The 13,620-nt window shown below is 51.1% G+C and overlaps 1 protein-coding gene across 17 annotated transcripts in view; it reads right to left on the bottom strand.

Annotated features, from left to right (window-relative positions):
• Positions 1 to 299: 299 nt before the first annotated feature.
• Positions 300 to 13,620, bottom strand: part of DIP2A (disco interacting protein 2 homolog A) — a 110,378-nt gene continuing 97,057 nt past the window's right edge. For 11 of the 17 annotated variants that reach the window (XM_077995282.1, XM_077995281.1, XM_077995279.1 and 8 more), the window contains 9 exons: positions 13,384 to 13,514; positions 12,710 to 12,878; positions 12,071 to 12,241; positions 9,713 to 9,774; positions 8,794 to 8,851; positions 6,435 to 6,509; positions 4,450 to 4,624; positions 3,639 to 3,762; positions 300 to 2,952 (listed from right to left, as the gene is read on the bottom strand). In XM_077995282.1, the coding sequence (XP_077851408.1) occupies positions 2,700 to 2,952; positions 3,639 to 3,762; positions 4,450 to 4,624; positions 6,435 to 6,509; positions 8,794 to 8,851; positions 9,713 to 9,774; positions 12,071 to 12,241; positions 12,710 to 12,878; positions 13,384 to 13,514 (1,218 nt within the window). In that variant the 3' untranslated portion in view covers positions 300 to 2,699. Of the gene's footprint in view, positions 2,953 to 3,638; positions 3,763 to 4,449; positions 4,625 to 6,434; positions 6,510 to 7,005; positions 7,133 to 8,793; positions 8,852 to 9,712; positions 9,775 to 10,628; positions 10,659 to 12,070; positions 12,242 to 12,709; positions 12,879 to 13,383; positions 13,515 to 13,620 lie in introns of all 17 variants that reach the window. The other 6 variants (XM_077995273.1, XM_015132659.3, XM_077995272.1 and 3 more) reach the window with 2 other exon arrangements.

Here is a 13,620-nt window from a genome sequence, read left to right on the forward strand (position 1 = left end):
ATTAAGTACAAAAGCAAATTATTTAAAAAAGCACTTGATCCTAATTTTGTAAAAAATTTTTAAAAAGAAAAAAAATAAATCCCTGAGAGGGTTTATGTCACATACGAATGCTGCTATTTACTCAGAGGTAGAATTATAAGAAATTTTAATTTTCTTTATACTTTAATGTGCTTTCTAGATTTTATGCTATAAGCATAATTGCTTTTATAGTCAGAAAAAAAAAGCAAAATAAAATACATCCTATTACATCCTATTCGGGGTAATTTAAAAACCCTTTTCACACATTTCAAAATGCAGAATTACAAAGTCAATAACTTTTATTAACATAATGATATAAAAATTTTAGTATGATATACAGAATTCCCAGAGTAATTCCAAAACATTTTAATGCACTTCTTAAAATCTTAATTTACAAGACACCTTGTCTTACCACCACTGACCTTTCAATACAAAAAGCTGACAATTTTTGTTTGCTATAAAACTACAACATCAAGATTGGAGTTAGGTAGCTTTTTTTTTTCTTTCCCTTCCCAGCCATTCTATTGTAAGGAATGTCCGTTAGACTACTGCCCAAACCTCTGTATGTCAACAATAAGTTACATAGATTCTGTACATAATTACAACAGGGTTATTAGAATTCCAGTATGTCACAACATACTTTACCACAGTCCACCATGGGGAAACAGGGCTACTATGCACAGTGCTATTTGTAGCCAGACAGGAGCAAAACATGAGAGCTGGCCCAGTTAGCCAGGTTTATGTGTGGAGAATTAATAACAGCTTTGTTAGGCACTGATCCAGACTAATTCTGGAAAAACCTGGTTGTTTCTGTGAAGCATGCATGATTCACAAAATTTTCCACCCTCAATACCCCAAAAACCAAACAATTTCATAACATACTCTTAATTAGCTATATAAAAATAATCTATATCTTAGATTCGTGCTTGACTTCAAATTCTTAGAAGTAACTAAAGGACTTTACATTCTCTGATTTAGGTTCTGTATAATTTTAGATCACTCAGCTTAGTCAAGTTTGAACAAAATAATAAAATGGTTTGGCTAAATTTTATAGGCACACAACTCAAAATGTGAAAGGCAGTGAAGAATGTAACCGTCTCCACCTTCAATACGGGGCAACGCTGTTCCCTGCTCCCCTCAACTGTACTGCTGGTACTCACCAAACAGCACTATGGATATGAAAACCTTAGACTTTACCACCAATGCTTCCAAATCTGCTGACTTGGAATAAAAATAATACATCAGTACACTTCCACGAGAAGAATTAATATTGTAGTGTTAGGAAAACTAGCAATTTAACTAAACAGCATCAAGTTACAAACCAGGAAAGTGATTTAAAACTAAATGCTGGCTTATGTTTCTGAAACAAAGCATCTAAACTTGGCAGTCCAAAATGGCACTTACTGAGTGTCCATGACAACAACAATATATGCTGACAAGCAGCACACCTTTGTTTTTTGTTTTTAAACGGCATCTCGCTCTGTCACCCAGGCTAGAATGCAGTGGCGAGAGGCATGATCTTGGTTCACTGCAAGCTCCGCCTCCCAGGTTCACACCATTCTCCTGCCTCAGCCTCCCGAGTAACTGGGACTATAGGCGCCCACCACCACGTGGATCTGGCTTTTTTTTTTTTTGTGAGACGGAGTCTCGCTCTGTAGCCCAGGCTGGAGTGCAGTGGCCGGATCTCAGCTCACTGCAAGCCATGCCTCCCGGGTTCCCGCCATTCTCCTGCCTCAGCCTCCCGAGTAGCTGGGACTACAGGCGCCTGCCACCTCACCCGGCTAGTTTTTTTTTTTTTTTGTATTTTTTAGTAGAGACGGGGTTTCACCACGTTAGCCAGGATGGTCTCGATCTCCTGACCTCGTGATCCACCCGTCTCGGCCTCCCAAAGTGCTGGGATTACAGGCTTGAGCCACCGCGCCCGGCACCTGGCTAATTTTTTGTATTTTTAGTAGAGACGGGGTTTCTCCGTGTTAGCCAGGATGGTCTCGATCTCCTGACCTCTTGATCCACCCGCCTTGGTCTCCCAAAGTGCTGGGATTACAGGCGAGAGCCACTGCACCCAGCCAGCACAACTCTTTCAATAACGAAACTGGCAGAGCAGGCACTGCGTGTGACCATAGTGCTCTGTGAGCAGGGAGGATGGGTCCAGCTTGCTTCCTTTCCATCAGCCTCCCTGTGAAACAGAAGTGAGGCAGCTGGTTTGTACTCTGCTATCTTCCCGGAATCAAGTTTCTCTCTGTAAATGGTCTCAAGTTTCTCTCCGTAATTTCTATATATGAACTTGTCATTTGAAGTGGGAATAAATAACTGAATTTTAAAAATCAGGAACTACATTTTTAGCCTAAAGAAAGTGCAAACTTGCAGTACAGCAGAGAACAACCTCGGTGCCTGTGATTCCTCACAATGCCCACGCCAGGCCTTTCCTTTCCTTTCCTTGTCTCTCCATCTGTTAAAATACCAGCATCTGTGTTTTTGTAAATGTACTTGGCAGATTCAAAATATTTCTTTAAATAATTCAGGAAGTGCTTTCTAAAAGGAGATGCAGGGAACTGCTGAGAGGGATCTGTAAGAGCACAGGAAGGGGCGAGTCCCGGTGCGTGGGCTCTGCAGTGTCTTCCCACATCACCTTGGACTGCTGGAGCTCATTCGTCTCCGGCACCTGGTCTGGGGTGCTGCGCTCACATGTTGTAGGCCACATAGATGGGGTCCAGCTGGTCAGCCAGGAAGCCGTCCCGCAGGTGCATGCGCTGCTTCTCACCCCGAGAGTTGATAGGGATCACCCCTGGGTCCACAATGACCACGACGCCCACGACCAGGTAGTGCTCCTCCAGCACCACGTTGGTCACCAGGGCCACCAGGTCCAGGGCATCCTGCTCCAGCCCATCCAGCTCCACCACCACCACCAGCAGGTTGGTCCAGGTGAACACGGCACTGCAGAGGAAAGACAGATGGGGTCACACGGACACAGGCACAGGCCACAGGGGCCAATGAATGCTTGGGAAAGGGTGGCACAAAGAAGAGCAAAGCACACTGATGTCACAGAGCTATTTAAGGCTATTCACAACCTAAAGATCAGGCCAGATCCATTTTACAGGATGTCTGTTCTAACTAAAGCTTTTACTGAGAATCAGGAGCATTATCTGATGCTGAAAGCTGTACCTGTCCCAACACAAGTTCCCCACAGGTGAAGGAATCAGGAGTCACAACCATGTGAGAAACACATTAAGAGCAGAAACACTTCAGGATGAGACCTGTGGAAACCTTACCTTTTGCCTGTGCATTTGAGGACAATCTCTTGGCTTACAACTCATAAGGAAACGGAGAAGAAAACAAGCCAAACCCAAACAAAGGCAGCAAGGTGTGCTCTGGTACCATGCTGTGCAGAGTACATCCAGAGGGAGGACCCACAAGAAGTCCTCAGCCCCCTCTGGCAATGCCCAAGGTAGACAGGGCTCGTCTACATGGCACCCAGCTCCACTGCAGACCAGGGTGACAATGCAGGAGGCCTGTGCTCAGGCCCAGCAGTCCTCGGCTCTGCTCCAACCGATGCACAGCACTCACGCACAGAGGAAGGGCTGTATGGACCACGTGGAGCCGCCCTCCACCTGGGCTCTTACCACTCAGCGACGCTCCTGTGTGCTCGGATGACAGAGGTCTCGATGTCGATGGGGTGGTACCGCATGCCTCTGAGCTCCAGAGTTTCATCCAGAGACCCAACGACATACAGTGCATCATGCCGCCCTGTGAACAGTGTGTGTTTACACGTGCCCAGAAAGCCGAGGCATGCAGAGGCATGGGCTCGTATCCTCTGAGCCCAACCAGGGGCTCTCAGGCACAGGGAGGTCTCAGCTCAAACATCATGAGGTCCCACACCACATGCAGAGAGGGTGATGGAGGTACTGGCAGTGCAGGCTGTTACCTCTGCAGCATGGAACCACCTCAGGAAAGTTACAGCAAGTGTGAGCGTGTTATTAAAAATAACTTTTATCTCTGGGAACGGGACACTATCTATAGGAGCTACCAAAAGTTCTGCCTTATCTGGCCAGCTTGTGGTGGCTGCACAGAGTCCTCTGGACATTGGCCACAACTTTGAATGGGTTGTGCATGGGAAAGCCACTGGTAAAGACACAGTGGCAGAGAGGCCGGCCTGGCAGAGAGGAGGAGGCCTCCCTGAGGAGCCTGGTAGCCTTATCACCAACACTATCCCCCCACCCCTTAGCAGAGGCCAAGGTCCCAAGGATAGCGAGGGGCAGTCATGGAGGGAAACCAGTATTTTCAGAGAAAACCGCTGTCAGAGTATCTTTCCCCCACACTGAACAATACCAGACCACAGCAAGGAGTGAGGTGTGCCAGCAGGTGACCAAGCTCTTGGGGAGCCCAGATCCTCCCCGCACAGCACTCACGTGGGACTTCACCACAACCCCTCACCTCCACTGGCATCGGTGAGCTCTGTTCGTCGAAGGAAGCCAAGGTAGCCAGTCCTTGCCCAGATGGTCTGTGTGTCTCCAAAACTCAGCCGGGCACTGAAGTGGTCGGCATGAAGCGCCTCCTCCCCATAGACGGTGTAGTAGCCGGTGGCATTGTGGGGGCTGCTTACCCAGATCTGGTGGGGCCCAGAGGACAAGAATGTGAAGTGTCACCAACAACCGAGTTCAGATTCTGTCACGAGACATCCATTGGCCAAGAATAATGCTCCAGAAAACACCGAACGAAGTCGGGCGGATAATATTCATTGTCTCTTATTTTATGAACTAAGTTAAATTACAGGCACAGAAAGCAAACATAACTTTTCTCTCCTTAAATACTATTTCTTCCTTTGACCCAAGAATGGCATCTGTAGGACTCTATCCTACGTGGGTAAGTAGACGGGGGCAATTCCACCTTCCTCATATCCAACTATTGTTGGCAATAAGAGAGGGCTGGAAGCAACCCAAATTCCACAACAGGGACAGGCTGAAGGAATGAGGGTCCCTACAGAGTGGAGAGCATGTGGCTGCTCAGACTCATGGCAAGACAGAGGCCCTGAAAGCAGACAGCACGTCCCAGGGTTAACGTCAGCCCCATGCGTGTGTGTGTGCGTCCACTATCCATGTGCACGTGTGTGTCCACCAGTCTGTTCACGTTTGCGTGCACCCGCATATCTACACACATGTAAGCATTTGTGTGCATCCATGCAGAGACCAAGGGACCAGAGGCCTGTGCCTGCAGGACCAAGTGTCATGGGGCCCTTCTAGACACAGAGTCCGTCCAGAACCTACAGTCAGTTCAACTGGCTCTAACATGCCCCTGCATGGCAGCGTCTGAAAGAGAAGAAGGGGGTGGCCAACAGGGGCATTTCTCTTGAGCATCTGCCATGAGGGGTGGGTCCCCATTCCTGGCTCAGACTCGCCATCTCCTGGGGACACACCCTTGACTTACAGACCTGGGTTTGGCTGTCCAGAAGTGGGATGGTTGAGGGGAGGGTCCCTCACTCATCCACACTCAGGATTGGGACCCAGGACACCTTCCCATCAGGACACAGTTTAAGACCACCTGAGGGGTCACACGCTCACACCCTTGTCCCAGTCAGAAGAAGCCAGCTGAGGCTGAGTGATTTCCCACTGGGCACGGCTTGCTGGAAGCCCCCAGTCTGGCTTCACAGCAGAGCCCACAAATGATGCCTGTGCCCGCCTGGTCTGAAGACATCAATTTGACAGCACATTCCCCAAGAGGATAGGACTAGGAACGTGAGTCCTAAGCTCTCATGACAACAGATCAATCTGCACGTTCGGGACATGACTGCATGTCAAGCTGCCACCGCTGCCCATAAATAATGAGTCGTGCCTGTCCCAAATTACAGCAAGATATACGTGCAATACATGTAGACATTTCAACCCAATGGATTCCTGTATAGCCTCCGTGTTCTCAGGGAGACCTACACCTTCCACCTGCACCCTCAGGACAAGGGCTCTGAGCTCTCCGAACCTCCCAGGGCAGGTGGAGACCTTGAACTCTTCTGGAGCAGAGTTCTCTGTCACCAGTTCCCCCGGGTCTGTGCTCCTGCCTGGGTGCCAGGGACCACGTTTTAAGTAGCAGCTGCTGGGTCCTGCACAAGGTAGCTGTTTTCCATGCTGCCACTGGTGCCTGTGCAGCTCCTCCCACCTGTCAGTGCCCTCACACCTAGGGGTTCCCCTCTGTTGGTTAGGTCAACCTGGGGATGAGGCAGTTTGTCCCACAGTACCCCAAAATCCTACATAGGAACTGGGTCTGGGAGGTACATGGGGGAAGGGCCAAATGGTTTCTGGTAGATTCCCAAAGGCAAGTGTTATTCCATAGTTTAGAATTCCCAAATCTGAAGCAAAAAGAGAAGGAAGATGAAGCCGGTGAGGCTGGAGAGCTCAAGCCCCTCCCATGGGCCCCTGCCCTCAGCTCACCTCTCCCAGGTGTGAGTCTCCCAAGGGTCCTTTGGTCTCAGTGTGTGCGATGATGACCTTCACGCCAGGGAGGATCTGGAAGGAGGAGAGCTATGTCCCTTGTTAAAGAAAACATGGCACGAGACTCTCTTGATTCAGTGACGTTAAAATAACGTCCCTCGGAAGTTGGCCTGCAGGACTGACGTGCTTATGTGAGGTCAGGAAGTTTAGAGGCTGCTCCAAATTTGACTTCGAATTTTGAAAAAGAGATGTCAATAGAAATAAGTTGTGAATCTTAGCAAAATGACTCCAGCTTCTAAGACGGGACCCCATCTTTGGGTGTCAGGAGGGGCAGAGGGTCACTAAGGCTATGAAGACAATCAGCCAGGTGATGCCAGCGCACCTCACGGGCACACATCCAGGGGTGCAGTGACCCTGCTGTGCCCAGCCCTGCAGGAGGCACATGTCTGTCCTAGTTCTCAGCCAGGAACCTGACCACGAGGAAGTTCTTCCTGCCCGTGACTCCGAGTCAGTCCAACCACTGAGCACTGGCTCTGTGCCAGTTCAGAGGCAACAGGCCACCATCTCTTACCTGGCCTCCCAGGCCCGGTCCCAGCGTTCCCTCACTGGGCTCAGGTCGGGCCACTGACTGCACAAGACCTGGATGCTTGTTCTGTGTCCTCAGTTTCCTCACGTATGAAATGGGGGCAGTCGCACTCCTGGCAGGAGGAGGGGACGAGGGGCCAGAGCGAGGTGTGAGCTGTGGTCAGCGCCAGACCCTCCCCGGCCACAGGGAGGTGTGAGCTGTGGTCAGCGCCAGACCCTCCCCGGCCACAGGGAGGTGTGAGCTGTGGTCAGCACCAGACCCTCCCCGGCCACAGGGAGGTGTGAGCTGTGGTCAGCACCAGACCCTCCCCGGCCACAGGGAGGTGTGAGCGGTGGTCAGCACCAGACCCTCCCCAGCGGGTGGGACTGTTCTGTTTCCCCAGATGCTGTTGGAGCCTCCATCTTCGCCCTGCATGTCCCAGCTAAGCCCCAAAACCAGAGCTCTTTCCAGGACACAAACCTATCAGGCCCAAGTGATTGTAACAGCAAAACAGGAAAGAATGTCCAATAAAAGGGGGTGAGTGAAACAATTACAGTGCAGCTGTACATGGCAGGGCAGGAACAGCCACTGAAAGGAGCGGCGTGGAGGCCCCACGACCCAGGGAAACTCGCTGAGTTTACACCAAGGATGATGCAGAGCTCTGGCGATGGCGGCTCACATGTCCCTGTGCTCAGAGAAGGGAGGACATGCAGCAGCCCCGGCTCCCACAGATGTGCTGTCCACTAAGTTCACCCAACTCCACTCTCGGCTGGTCTACTTCCTAAAGTGACTGTCACAGGGGACATGGGATGGGAGCTTTTCAAGCCCCTGCACCTGCATGTGAGTTCACTCACTCACTCACTCCTGCTCCCCACACTCAGCCCAGTCCCACCGTCCTCCCAGTAGCTCCCACCTCGAGACCCTCACAGCAGCTGTGCCTTCTGTCCCCAGTCTCACCCCTGCTGCCCTGCAGGAGTCTGTGTGCTGGACATCACGTGGCTTGGCTGGGTCCCTCTCTGGGCCCGTCTCTGACTCCCCACAGGTGGCTGTGGCCACGGCAATGAACGGAGTCAGGGTGGCCAATCTCATTCTCTGGTCTCTGGGGTTGTGAAGGCACCAGGGCCCCCGCGGCCCCTGCTGGATGTGCAGCAGCTGCCCACTCACATCAAGCCTGGCATACTCTTCATGCCGCCTTCCTGGGCTGTGTGGCTTTTCCTCCTTCCTTTGAACCTTTCCTGAACCAAAGGAGGTTCAAACCTCCTTCCTTTGAACCATTCAGAGGATGCTGTTCTGTGCCTATGTCTGCTGACCCCTTGCAGCATCTCAGTTTTTTCCTGGGACTCCTCAGGCCATCTCAGGATCCCCCAGATCCTCTACAGGCTCTGGGGGCCTCTTCCCTGCTGACACCCTAAACTAGGGCATGAGATTTTGCCATCTCCAATTTAGGGTCAGGGCCACTCCACTGATGTGTAGGTGGGCCGGACCCTGCCTCCATGGCCCTGCCCCGGAGGCCTGAGGCCTGCCACCCACCCAGTGGGAGCTCTTTATTCCTGTACCTGAAGTTCTCCCTTTCTTGGCTTTGAGCTCAGACGTGTGTTTAAAGACGTAATTAAGTGATTCTATATCCCAGTCACAAAGCAGGGAAGGAGGCTTCTGCAGCAGCCAAGCCCCCCCCCCAACCAGAAGTCAGCCCGTGTTCATCTGAGCCACAGCCCCCAGCACCCTCCACGGGGTGATGCTTCAGACGGACGTCTCAGACACGACTCAGAATGCACACGTCTTGGTTTCCACTACCTTTCCAGACTCCATCAATGGCAGGCTGTGCGGAGAACCCCGTTCTACCAAACGTACCCTAAAAATCAAGGGAACAATTTCAGTATGTAATTCACTACACAGGTATGTCTAAAAGGGCAGATCATGAGGTTGGAAATGATCACTCTGAGGGTCTGCTGACAACAGCCAGGATGTCAACCTTTCCACAGCACACCTGCCATGAATGGCAGGGACACCCCAACCACGCTGTGGTCCCAAGTGCTGCCACCCTCATGCACTCACGACCCACCCCATGTGCTCACAGCAGCTCACTCTACATTTCTTTTAGGTCCTCCTTGAACCCAGCAGGCCCCTGGCACCCAGTAAGCTAAACCTAGTGTTTACATCAAGCTACAGTGTGGCCATACTTGAGAACCCAGGACTGGGATCTGAGCTTCAAAGCTGGGAGAGGCCCTGATACACACCTGACCACAGACCAGCAAGCACACGCTGTATGCACCACCATCGGTTATCAAGATGAAAACTAAGTCAGATTCTATGACAGCATCAGGTAAGAAATGTTCTTGCCAGTAGACGGATTACTTGTCTTCTGTCTGTCCCTATCCCTCTAAAAAACCAAATGTCACAGGGGTCACTCTTATTCCTGGCCGTGTGACAGATAAAGGGATGTTAACTGCAGCCCTGGGGACGCGGGCGCACAGAGACAGACACTGAGCTCCCCTGGGAAGAGGAGGCTCACAGCTCTCCTTTTCCTCTTGGTGCAGATGGCCCAGTGTAGCCAGCTGTCCTCTCATGTGCCTATCCAGGTGCCCGGGTAGGCCTGACTTGGCCCAGCTGTCCTCTAATGCCTGGGTCCCAGGGGTGCACAGTCAGCGCAGAGCTGGTCCGCACTACTTTGCCGCTGGGTATGAATGGGGCCCAGGCAGGCTGGGAACATTACCTGTCATGGCGCAGTGCCCGCATGTCCACGTAGACGGTTGTGGGGTCTGGGCCAGCTGTGCCCTGGAAGGAGAGCAGCAGAGGAACTTCTGTTCAGGGGCCTCACTTTCATCTTGTTTGCACAGGCACAGCTGCATGGCAGCTCCTCCCTGGCCCCCGGGGACACCCAAGAAGGGAGCCGCTCTGCTCCCTGCAGCAAGTCTGCCTCGGGGTTCGAGGTCCCCCAGGCAGGCTGGTGCTTTCCATCCAGACATCCACAGAGCTTGATAATATTGAAAGAGTCAATGACTCCGAAAACACCAAATCATGCCACTTTACATTTCAGCTCTAACAACTTTCTATTCCCACTGGTCTCCTGCTGTGATGAAAACACCATTAGGATTTGAGGGGCATTTCCACCACGCTGTCAGGCAGGGCCTGGCCTCTCACCAACCAGTCTAATTCTACTGGGGACTGCTTGCAGCCGAGACTCACCCAGGTGAGATGGACGGCAGCCTTCACCTTTCTACTCCTTTCCTTTCTGAACCTTACAGTTAACATTAATCCCGACTAACGGACATTATGTGTCATTTTATTCAATAAGGAACATCAAATTAAATGAGTACGCTGATCAACATCACCCTTAAAGATCCCAGACAACATAAACTATGTCTGCACTGGAATTAAACACCTCTGCACTGAATTTAAACAGAGCCCTTCCTCCCAAGGCAATACTATGAGCATTAACATTTTTTGAAAATAGTTTTACTTTTAAATTTGGTTACAAGGGAGCTTTTGTAATATGTCAAGTAATATCCACTGTGAACAAAGTAAGACAGCAAAAGAAACATGTTTGTCTAGAATTCACGAGAAAGTCACATGAACTCGTGGGAGGGGGAAGCACAGAGGCACCAACAAGGTCAAGGTCAAGGTCATACCTGCTCAGCCAGCTTTCCCAGCCTGTTGGGCTGACAGAGGCCAAGGAGGCAGCAGAGTGAGACAGGGAGGAGACAGCCACAGGAAACACACACAGAAGCAGCAGCCACATGAGAAACACAGGGAAAGAGAGAGCAAAACCCACCTCTGTATCTTAAAGAGCAAACGTGAACATCCATTAACTTCATTTCTGCAATCACATGTGGCGTCCACACCCTTCCGACGTCTAGCAAGGAGGCCCCAGGCTTGCAGACGCAGAGCCACTAACACACAGGCCGGCACCCACGCTCAGCCACAGCCTACAGCAGGAAGCGAGCTCACAAAAGGCCCGATCTCTGCTGTGTGACAGGCGTGTGAGGCTTGAGTGGTCAGGGGTCTTTTTGTGGGGAAGAGGGTGTGAGCAGAGCCGCCACCCTGCCCTGCATGTACTGCCACTGTGACGGGGAGGCACAAGGCCAAGCAAACACTTTGGAAACAGAGACAGGCCCGCACTCAGCCCTGCTCTGGCATGGACAGGTGCCATTTCCTTCCAGCTATTTTTGTACGATGTGGGTGAATAAGGTATTCAATATGTAGGGTTATCTAAAAAGCTATTTGGTTTTAAGATGTTTTTAGAAAGAAAGGAAATTAAGATACTAGTACAAAATCTGAGAAATAGCTGTAGCTATCTGAGGAAGCAGTAAACAGAATTGCCATGAGCTCTTTAATCTCTGAAACTTGGTGCTTTTTTTTTTTTTTCTGAGACAGGGTCTCGCTCTGTCACCCAGGCTGGAGTGCAGTGGTGAGATCTCGGCTCACTACAACCTCCTCTTCCCAGGTTCAAGCGATTCTAGTGCGTCAACCTCCCAAGTAGCCGGGACCACAGGCACACACCACCAGCCAGCTAATTTTTGTATTTTTAGTAGAGATGGGGTCTCATCATATTGTCCAGGCTGGTCTCGAATTCCTGACCTCAGGTGATCTGCCTGTCTCGGCCTCCCAAAGTGCTGGGATTATAGGCATGAGCCACCACTCCTGGCCTGAAACTTGGTGCTTCCTTTTAATAAGACATTTCAAGGTTTCAAAAATGAATGAGTCAATACAAATTACATTTATTAATGTTTCAATTTAATATTGCTAGATATCTTAAAACAGTAAGTTCAATCTTGTTTTAAGAACTTAGCTGTGTATTATATCTAACTTAGAGAGTCTTACAGGTAAGATATTAGTCACTGTTCAAAAACAATTTGTGTTTTTTTCCAAATAAGCCTTTGTTCAACTAGAATAGAATATCTTTAAAAATAAAACTCTTGAAGCTAAAATATTACGTGGAAATGAAACATCAAAGGCTCAGAGAAGGAGAAAGAGATCAGGCAGGCACAAAATTGCACATTAACAGCTGGGAAGCTTGGTCTCCACGCTGCCAACAGCCAGCTTTCGAGAACCACAGGCCCCAGCGCCTCACCTGGAGGCAGATGGCCACGTTGACCCTGCACCCGAACGTGGTGCTTACGGCGCGGGCCGGCAGGCCCAGGTCCTTGAAGAGCTTGGAGAAGGACTGGGTCAGCGCAATCCTGGGCCGCTCCTCGGCGACCACCATGCATGTGCGCACACATGACAGGTTCACCCCCTTCATCTGCGGGAGGGGGGAGCAGTCAGGCCACAGCCACAGCCCCGTGAGTTGCCAGGGCCCTGGGCACTGTCTTGGGAAATCTCCGAGTGGGCACACAGAGGTGGAGCTGGACACCAACCTCCTCTCTGCAGGCTGTGTCTGTCCCATAGAATCCTAAGTGTGGACGCGCTAGAGGATTCCATCTGACCTGCATCCCACACCTGCCCTCCCACACAGCCAGACCTCCACCCTGCCATCTCGCAGGGACCCTGCCCTACTCCCACACCCGCCTCTCCTTCGGGGTGTGGAGCTGCAGAGACAGGTGAGCCGTGGAGGAGGGATGTGTACACAGGGCCCGTAGTGGGAAAGGTTTTTCTCTACTTCTTCCAACTGCAGGGAGGGGCCTTGGGAGTCTTGTTTTGTTTTGTTGTTTTTAAACTTCCCAGGGCTGTGGTCTACAGCACACTCAGAAGCCCGGGTCTGGGCACTCACCCTGAGGACACCCGTCTGTGCGCCCAGGCCCTTGGTGCACATCTCCATCACAGAGTAGGAGCAGAAGGTGACGCGGGCCTTGTACTGGCTGACGGCTGACAGCCACAGGGACACATTGCTCTCCAGCTCCAGCGGGGGCACCAGCACTGATTGGTGTCCCGAGTAGACACTGCGAGAAGGAAGGCTCGTGAGGCTCCACCTGCCCACCGGGCACTCCACTCTTCCCTTCCTCAAGGACACTTCTTTTCCAGCCACGACAGTGGCATGATTCTGTTCTGATGCCAAGTAGGGGAGTTTGGTGGAAAACATGCCATGGGGTGAACGTTGGGGGATGGCAGGCACGGGGTCCTGAGCTCTGCTCCAAACACTTGGAGAGTATCCAGGGACAATGCTCCAGAGGCACTCACTTACAGAGATGGATCACTACTTTCTAGTGTTTGAAGGAATCAAACAGATTCTTCCCAAGTACTGATAATGGATAGTGTATTTAATGAAAACTGTATTTTCACTCAATTTCAGACTCAGACTCCAACCCACTTCATCCCCAAACAAATCCACTCACACACGTCTCATCGGCTTCCTGAACACTCAGAAAAGGTGCCTTAGAAGGCCAAGGTTCCTAAGAGCCACACGAGCTGCTCCAACCTGGCAGGCGGCAGGGGCCCTGCACTCACCTGCACAGACACCACAGGGCAAAGCCAAGGCCACAGTAGGGGTCGAGGCAGATGGCGATCTGCCGCGAGGGGTACAGCTCACACTGCAGCTTTATGGAGCGGCATAAGGCGCTTGTGGCCGCGTGAGACATCTCGGGAATAAAATAAAGTTCAAAAAAAAAAAAAAAAGGGGGAAATGAAATTCAGTGATGTGCACGAGGAGAGAGGGTGGATGGCAGCGTCTGCTGTCCACATGGC

Source organism: Macaca mulatta, chromosome 3 (assembly GCF_049350105.2).
Source record: "Macaca mulatta isolate MMU2019108-1 chromosome 3, T2T-MMU8v2.0, whole genome shotgun sequence".
NCBI classification, from domain to species: domain Eukaryota; kingdom Metazoa; phylum Chordata; class Mammalia; order Primates; family Cercopithecidae; genus Macaca; species Macaca mulatta.